Below are 9,734 nucleotides of genomic sequence, written 5' to 3' on the forward strand. Positions count from 1 at the left end.
CTCCCAGCAACCAGCATCAATTGACCCTCCAGCAGCCAGCAAAAATAGACTCCTCCCTTAACAGTAGATCCCTCACAGCAACAACTGAGCCCCCAGCAACATAAGACCCCCCAGCAATAATAGACCCCCATGCAAAAATACATTCCCACCAGTGATAATGGATCCCCCAGCAGTCATCATCAACTCTCCAGCACACCCCAGCACCCCTTGCCTCCTTGCCATTACATACATTCAGTGTTGAAGGTGCCAGACCTGCGTTCCCCCACATTCCCGCTGAAAAAAAGCCCTGGTTATAACGGCTATGCACATTATTTGGTACAGCATTCGTTTCTCCTGTTCCTTTCAGAAATGCTGCATAGAGCCAAAAAAAAAAGCAAGGAGAAAAGGTGCTGAAAGGATAATGAGTTGCTTCTAAGACTTACTCAGCTTTGTGTGAAATCTTAGCCTCAAAAAGACAGTTAAATATTTTTTTCCAGCGTTTTATTATTTAGCCCTAAACATAATTTAAAGATAGAGAAAGTATATGTGCATATATCAATATACACATACACACTTACTTTATGATGTTGACCTATGTCTAAAGGCAATAAAAACATTCAGGATTTGCAATCTTTCCACAATATATGCAAACCAAAACCAAAAAAAAATGTTTGGGCTTTAGATACTGGTTGCAGTGTCTATTAAAGCAAATATACATTTGGATGAATTTATCAAGCAACAACTTTGAGCATTTTCTTTATTGTCTTTATCTGCACAGGGAGCTAACTTGTTAGCCAAGTTGGATGTATCTAAGGGGAAGATCACAGCATCACTAGGACTTCAAGGGTAGGCCATTCGTTCCTCTGGTTTTAACAACAGTACTGATTCCCAAATTCAGTTATTCATTGGTTTCTATTTTTCTTTTTATATAGAGATCTCAAAATCACAATGGCTTCAAGCTCTTTCGGAAAGTGCAAGACAAATGTAAGCTATTTAACTCACTTCAGAGTAATGCTAAACATGCCATTGACTAAAACAACATGCAGAAGCTAATTTACTTTCGTTAAATTATATTTAGACCTTATTTATTTTTTAAATCATTAGATGTTCCTTTTCTAGGTTCTTGATTCATGCTATTCATTTTGCAGTCTTCCACTTAGTTTCAGCCTAATTCAACTTGGAAACTTCCTGTGTGAGGGTGAGAGCAGTGACAGCAGTACCCAAGCATCTCCCTAGGACGGAGTGATTTAGTTATACTTAGAATGCAGACCCTCACTGGGTAGGGGTAGATTTTGTGCCGATGCACAGCGGGGTACTATTTCAAAGTGAATCTTTACCACATTCACTAAACTCTGGGAAAAATTCTCTTGCTCATCCTCTTTATTTTTTACTAAAATTTGAAGATAGCAATCCCAATCCAACTTATGTCTTTTTTTTTTTTATTCAAGCAATTGCAAGATATTTTAAATTGTATTTATGCTTTCTTAACCCTACAATTGTAGGCACTGCTGCTAATATAAATTTAGACAATCCGGTTTGAGCAAACACATGCACTCCTATATCATACTATACTGTACATCTTAGGTCAACACAGAGAGCAGATGGAGTTCATTGCTTTTGTGCATTTAAATATTTCTTTGCAAAATAAAATAAAAAAATGTAAATGTTTAATGCAACTATGAATGTTTTGTTTCATTTACACTTTTTCTTTTTTTTTCTAAAAGCCATCTGTGCTGATGGGGTACATGCGTGACATCTTCGTCAAGGCTTACCTGGTTAAGCTTAATGGTAAAAAAAAAAAAGTATTCATGAACTGTGTATTAATATTAAAGCAGAGATATCTAAACTCAATTTGGCCTACAACAGCTAAGTGATAAACAAGACTTTTCAATAGCTGTGTAATAATATTAAGACAGAGACATCCAAAATCAGTTTGACCAAGACCCAAATTGACTCAAGGCTAAGGCATTGAGTCATAAAGTGTGTGCCACAACCAACTGATAGTCAACTATGTGTTAGAATTACTGTAAACTGAGGAAAACTAAAAAAAAAAAAATCATACCAGTTTGCTACAGGAAATAAAATCATTATTAATCAAATTTAATCAAATTTAGGAACCAGGAGAAATGAAAAAATGAAAAGGTCCTATCTGAACCCCCCTTCCTTCATCAAAAAAATGAAAATAACATTACAGATATGTCTGTGGAGGTTATCAGTTATCTAGGTCATGATATAGTTAGCTGAGGTCACATTCAACTGGAATTGTTCTAAAATAAAGAAGAGGGTTTATCATTTATTCAGATAGAAAACTTATTGGATGAATGATGAAATGTTACCAAACAGTCTATTTTATTGTATCTTACTACTGCTAGCAGCCACATTTTGATCTTAGATTCAAAATATGATGGGCTGACTCATCTACAGTCTGAACTCCACTTGCTGTAGTGTGAAATCTTCAAAATTTACTTTTTTGACAAAGGAGCATTTTTCTTTTAATCTTATAATACTGCACATTTTATAATACTGCATGCTTTTTCATATATTGTTTTAATTATATACTGACTTGTGCCATTTTTTACAGCTGGCCTGAGTGTTGGAGTATCTTTACCATCATTGCCAAATGTTGACCTTATTCATGAAGTCATAGAAGTGAAAAAGGTAAGCAACACGTGTTAAAAGCTACATCTTGGATTAAATATTCTTTTGGATCACCAGGAGGGTAGCAACATTTGTTGTGAGCTCACCAGTCCTTCTCTGGGGTGTGTAGTTCTCATGGTTGGGCAAATGCTCATTATAGGTTCAAGGGATAATGCAGGTCCTTTGGTGGGCTTAACCTCTCATCCTCCCCTTTAGTGGGTAAATTCACTCCGCAGGGTACATGAAAAAAAAAAAAGCTCCACTAGTGTAATAAGGTCAAACACTCAAATATTTATTAAGATCATCTGCAATTCACTCACATAATGCATAAATTGACTCGCTTTACATGTAAATAATGTATGTGCGACCTGATCCCCAAAACAATCTCACCACCTCCACGCTGGCAATAGATCACTCAGGAACCATCACTCGCCCTCCACTCAACTGTCCCGGTTTCCATGTAGTCACGCCCGACGCGTTTCATCACTTCTGACTTAGTCACAGAGGGGTGACTGCATGGGGCACAGCAACCCGGCTTTTAATCATTCCATGAACAGACTGTTAACCCATTCGAAGGCATTCGGTTCACAATGCCAAAGGCTGTGTTGGATCACACACCTGAATATTTTTTGGCAGAAATCTGTCTGGTCATTTAACCTCCCATACCCCAGTGTCAATTAGCGATCTGGAGAGGCATCGACTGGCCATCTGCTCCATTAACTACTTCTGTGCCAAAAGCTTTTCCTATTCATTGTAGTATCCAATTAGTTAGTATATGGATTAGAAAGCCGCACCACTATCTAACCGGTCAATGCCTTAGTTCAGGTTTCAGCTTACATACAAATTTTAAAACATTTTATTCAACAACGTATACGCCATGAATTCACACCCATATCGGGTATAAATAGACATATTACCACATAACCACTAAGTACCTAAATATAGTTTGGAACAGTGGTACATATGATCATGTAAAATCTCCCTAATATCTGAATAATATAAAACAATATATGTAATACAAGTACACACATTGTAAGAGGAAAAATATGAAACCCATATATACAATATTAAATTAAACATAAATTAATAAATTTAAATAAGATAGTAATTTAAAATTCAAATGGACAATAAAAGGATCTCCCAATCTGTATTACTGTTATGAGTGATATAATGTCATTGCTACTATGTATCATTAAAAATCACTAATAAAAACATTTTAAATCTAATTCAATATTAGGGCCAGCAGGCTCTAAGGAATGTGACAGATACATCCACTTGGTTCCACACTTGGAGAGGTCCCTAACCCAGTTAGACCCTCTCAAAGATGGTGACACCCTCTCTACTCCCCAAATATTAATCCTCTGGGGTTCTTGTGATGATATCTTCTAAAGTGTTCCGACACACTATGGTCCCTAAATCCTTTTATAATGTTCTGTATATGTTCCTCTACTCTCTTTTTCAGTGTACGTTTGGTACGCCCAATGTACATAAGATTACATGGGCATATAAGTGCATAGACAACATACATTGTGTCACAAATGATTAGCAGATTAATATCATAGTCATAGATGGTGATTGAAAAGATTTACGTCTCCTCATGTTGGTTCTTGCATAGTAACATGCCTTACATCTCCCACATGCCAGAAAGACTTTCCTATCTGGAAAAAAGGTTGTCTTAGGAGGTCTAAGACCTTCTTGACAACCCTTTCCCCCACATTAGGAGCTCTCCTATATATCCAATATATATCTCCTCAAAACAGAATATTTCCTCAGGATAGTTCCTAATAAGGATGTATACAGTTTTCCTTATCAGGTCAATGACATATTAGAGGCATAAAAGGGGCAGGGAGGTTTTCCCCTTAGCCATCAGCATTGTTATCAGCAGTATCTCCATTGTGAACCCAATATTGCAGCGCTGCTTATACGCTAAATCAATAGGTTATAGATAAAACTGAAAAAATTAGTGCAAATATGTGAACTAGTGCAAATGTGCAAACATGTGCAAAGTATACTGTGCAAATCTCACAAAATCACGCAATAAATATACTCCAAATTCATAAATACAATATCAAATTCATATATATTAAATCATATAGTCCATATAAAGTGTCCATCAAGTGCAGATAAGGTGCTCCTGTGCTTCACTGTATGCATAAGTGGGGGTGATCCCCTCCCCTTGTGGTTTTCTACTTACCACAATACGCTCGGTATGAGGCATTCAGTAATATCCTGCAGTGTAGTCACAGCCTTTCTGGCAGCCTGGAATTCACACTTATGTAGGAGAGGTCCTTATTGCTGGTCCTTTAAACATATCCCGAGTCCCCTCATGGAAAAGAAAGGCCATCCATAGTGAAAGTACGTTTAAGTAAAATTTATTGTAGACAAAAGAAACTACTTACAAACATATTAAAACATAGGCAAATGGGTCACGGCTCGGTGGTTCGCTGCTCCCGCAGCGTGCGCTTCACCGCCCGGAAGTGACGTCAAGTCCGCTCAGCCAATCGCTAGACACGTTTCACCGTCCAATCACGGCGTCTTCTGTAGCTGACGTACTGAGCGTACTAGGATCATTTTATTCACACAAGCCACTCCTCCTTCCTTGCCTAGCCCCGATCAGCTGCAATCGCTGGCTGCTGTCTTTCCAGATATTTAATATCTCGTGGTTGTTAATTGCTTCATTTGAAATTAAAATAAATAAAAAGCTAAATAAATAAATAAACCGAATTAGCTACATAAATAGGACTTGCGGCCCATGTTAATTCAACTGAGGTGTTCCCACCATGGGACCTGGTGTTACTTTGGGGGAGGGAGCATGGGATCTCTTTAAGCAAGAACTTTCTTTATTGGAAACCCAGTGCACACTGTACTAATATTGAACTGATAAGTAGACTTAACAGTTCATTACCAAATAATAGACACGTGCAATTAATTTCGGTCCGAATATAAATTTGGACTCATTTTTGGTTATTCTGAGATTCGGGTGTATTTCATGAAATTAATTTAATTTAGTTTCATATATTCATTTTCTAACAAACTCCAAAATTTCAGAACAATTCCAATTCCAATCAATCTAACAATGATCAACCGATTCAAATTCTGTATGAAGATTAGAATAGCTGGTTGTTAAAGGAGCGTCTGGAAAGCCGGCTGCTACGTCCTAAACAACCGATGACTCATCAGTTTTCAGTGGGCTTCCCCGCTGACAGAAGAAATGTAAACAAAAGAATGCTGGCAATGAAAAATGCAGAAAAAAAATGGCGTGAGACCCTTATCCGAGCATGTAGCCTGGCAGACCCCCTCCTGAACCATATCAGGTCACATGCCCTCGACAGCGGGAATCAGTTGTTAAGGACACAGCAGCCAGCTTCCCGGCCCACTACCAGCTAGTCTTCACACAGAATTCAAATTGGTCAATCATTTTTCGACTGATCAGAATTCAAATCCTGACAAAAATTTCAAATTCATTAGAAAATGAATAAATAAAATGACGCTAAACAAAACGAAACAAAACAAATTCTGAAATGAATCAACAAAACAAATTTAGTAACATAATGAATCTATCTGAAACAAAACACATTTTTTCATTCTGCACATGTTTAACAAATAATCACTAGGCATACTCATCATCTCTAACTCCTAATACTTTTTAAAACCCCCCATAATACACAAGCATACTTATATTTTCTGAAAATAATTGATTTCTTTCTGTATTTGTTTTTTACAGGAATACGCAGTTGTGTCTTGCGATCTCCAGTATGTCAAGTAAAATCAAGCTGTGAAGTGTAGTCACTGTTTATGTGTATCAAAATCATGGATGAAGAGCCTTACATCAATAACCATTAATTAAAAAAATATATGTCTTTAATTTTTTTGCATATCTGCATTCTCAATAACTGATTTAATCATTTTTTAAATAAAACTACCTGCACTTGTTTTTTCCTCCTATTTCAATTTGAAAGTGTCATGTCTTTGTAGGTACTATGTGATTCTGGTGCCCTATGGTGATCATAGGATTCAGTAACCTAGGATCCCACACAGAACTTTCTACAAGATTATGTTTATATAATAAAGAAGTGAAAAAAGGTGACCACAGCTGATTTTTTTTTGGTTTTGATAAGCTTAGTAAAAGATAAAAAAAAAACCCACAGGCAAGAGATGAATGGTTATTAAAAAAGAATAGCGCACACATGCAAAAGAAATGACTATCAAATATGGAGACAATCCATAAATAAAAATGGGGATTTAGTCCCACCATATGGCCATATCGTGCTCAAGCCCACCACTGCGTCAAAGTACCCAATTATCAGTGGGTCCTACACTATCCATAAAAAAGGGGTGGATCCAGCCTCTCTAACCCTTGGAGACAACACTCCTTGCTGGGAAAGATGTGCTAATGCACTACAAGGGACTCCTCCTATATCTACTTGATAGTGGACACTGATAGAGTACAGGTGTGTGTGGGGGATGGGATGCTCAACCTCAGAAGTCTGGTCAGACCGAATACATAATAAACAAGCAACAAATTGGGGGAGCAAACCCTGAACATGTATATCTAAAGCCGGTGCAGCTATGGACCAAGCAACATGTATATTAAAAAAGAATAGCGCACACATGCAAAAGAAATGACTATCAAATATGGAGACAATCCATAAATAAAAAAAAATGTCCACTATCAAGTAGATATAGGAGGAGTCCCCTGTAGTGCATTAGCACATCTTTCCCACATCTTTCCCACATCTTTCCCAGCAAGGAGTGTTGTCTCCAAGGGTTAGAGAGGCTGGATTCACCCCTTTTTTATGGATAGTGTAGGACCCACTGATAATGGGGTACTTTGACGTAGTGGTGGGCTTGAGCACGATATGGCCATATGGTGGGACTAAATCCCCATTTTTATTTAAGGATTGTCTCCATATTTAATAGTCATTTCTTTTGCATGTGTGCGCTATTCTTTTTTAATATACATGTTGCTTGGTCCATAGCTGCACTGGCTTTAGATATACATGTTCAGGGTTTGCTCCCCCAATTTTTTGCTTGTTTATTATGTATTCGGTCTGACCAGACTTCTGAGGTTGAGCATCCCATCCCCCACACACACCTGTACTCCATCGGTGTCCACTATCAAGTAGATATAGGAGGAGTCCCCTGTAGTGCATTAGCACATCTTTCCCAGCAAGGAGTGTTGTCTCCAAGGGTTAGAGAGGCTGGATTCACCCCTTTTTTATGGATAGTGTAGGACCCACTGATAATGGGGTACTTTGACGTAGTGGTGGGCTTGAGCACGATATGGCCATATGGTGGGACTAAACCCCCATTTTTATTTATGGATTGTCTCCATATTTAATAGTCATTTCTTTTGCATGTGTGCGCTATTCTTTTTTAATATACATGTTGCTTGGTCCATAGCTGCACTGGCTTTAGATATACATGTTCAGGGTTTGCTCCCCCAATTTTTTGCTTGTTTAAGAGATGAATGGTGCCAAATTTGATTACAGTCAGATTCTAAGATGCTGCCTGTTGGTACATTGCGTCATCCACAGACACTCTGGCAGTTTGATCTCATCAGAATAACTGTTTCTTTAGTATTACATTTCCCAGATGACCGCAAAGTTCCCCAGAGATAAGGCAGTGTGTCAGCTGTGTTTGCTCAGAGCTCAGTCCAAATGGCCATATATGATTGTGTCATGGTCATTTTGCAGCACAATTGTGTGGCAGTCAAAAGTTCCATTACAAGCACAATTACTATGGGGGCAGAAATCTACTCATATAGGTTTCGATATCGACGCCTGGGACGCCAGGACGCTGCCGCTCTGCAGATTACCAACCCTGAAAGAACACAGGAACATGCCACAAAACTGAACACTCCAAAGGTGAACACCACCTGGTGGCCAAAACTAATACTACACTTAAACTGTTTCATTAGCATAACTAAAGAACCAGGACGGAGGATTACCCCATTACTGGCACTTTTTCAAGCGCCATACTAGCTAGACCAGTGCCCACCTTCAATTTCTGTGTGGAGATACAAGGACCAAGGACAAAGTTTTTATGGCAGCAACTCTTTCAAAAATACGGTGAAAAAATTTCCTTGACAAAGACGCAAAGCCGAAATGCGTAGGAACTAAGGATATCTCTCCCTACAGACTTCACGCCATGCAAGCGTGAAGAATAGAGAGACATACCTATTGTCACCTATCACATATGTCACCTCTTCTTTCTTATCTCTCACCAATCACAATGGGTCTATAACCCACACCCCATGTGATTATTGTACACATGTAATTGTTATTATTTTATTATTTATTTTTTTCTTTGAATAAAACGTTTACTTTATTTAAATTGACTCTATACTAGCCCATAAAGTCCCAAACCATTGGTCTGAGGTACCAAAACCACCCATATCAGGTTTCGATATCAACATCCCATATTGCATTAAAATTCTAATAGTATCTGAAAAGTGCCTCATCTGTACATGTTTGGCAGTCAGAACATTCAACAAAAGTAGCCATAGCACAAAAGAACCTCTGCATTCATAGGATTTCACTTCACATTTGCAGACTTGGGGCATGATTTACCAAAGGCATATACAGTAGATAAGGAACAGGTGCAGCGTTCACAACACGGAAACCACTATATAAATCTGGAAAGAAATCCAAAGGTGGGTGCTCTGGCTCCAAGGTCCTCCAAGCATCAGTAGTACTTGAATCGAATGATAGAGCCAGCAACTCGGAAATCCATATAAATTCTTTTATATTGCTTACATGGTGTAGAGTATAAAAAGGACTAACTAAGGGCAGGGTATGTATTTTGGGTTTGCTGGCTCTATTATTCGATTCATATACAGTAGACTTATCACTTTGCAAGAAAAGTTGCACTTAGCAAGGGAATTTGCCCCAGATGTTACTGAATGTGGTTAATTTTCACTTTGCAAAGAACACCCACAGGAAAATGAAAAAAAAAAAAAAAAAAAAAACCTTTCTTTTTGCTTGCAAATGATTGGGTAGTAGAAGTCAACAGAGGTTCACCTCATTCACTAAACTATGTCTATGTCTTTAGTAAATCAACACCTTGGTGTATGAATGGCCACGATATTTCTTCGACAGGTGGAAAGGTAGAAGATT

At 38.0% G+C, this 9,734-nt stretch overlaps 1 protein-coding gene across 1 annotated transcript in view; it reads left to right on the top strand.

Annotated features, from left to right (window-relative positions):
- The window catches only part of BPIFB2 (BPI fold containing family B member 2), a 45,004-nt gene extending 38,557 nt beyond the window's left edge, over positions 1-6,447 (top strand). The window contains exons 12-16 of the mRNA XM_082272500.1: positions 758-825; positions 912-963; positions 1,704-1,767; positions 2,561-2,637; positions 6,341-6,447. Of these exons, the coding sequence (XP_082128626.1) occupies positions 758-825; positions 912-963; positions 1,704-1,767; positions 2,561-2,637; positions 6,341-6,382 (303 nt within the window). The 3' untranslated portion in view covers positions 6,383-6,447. The remainder of the gene's footprint in view (positions 1-757; positions 826-911; positions 964-1,703; positions 1,768-2,560; positions 2,638-6,340) is intronic.
- The last annotated feature ends 3,287 nt before the right edge of the window (positions 6,448-9,734 follow it).

Source organism: Pelophylax lessonae (assembly GCF_965119305.1).
Source record: "Pelophylax lessonae genome assembly, chromosome: 11".
Taxonomy (NCBI): domain Eukaryota; kingdom Metazoa; phylum Chordata; class Amphibia; order Anura; family Ranidae; genus Pelophylax; species Pelophylax lessonae.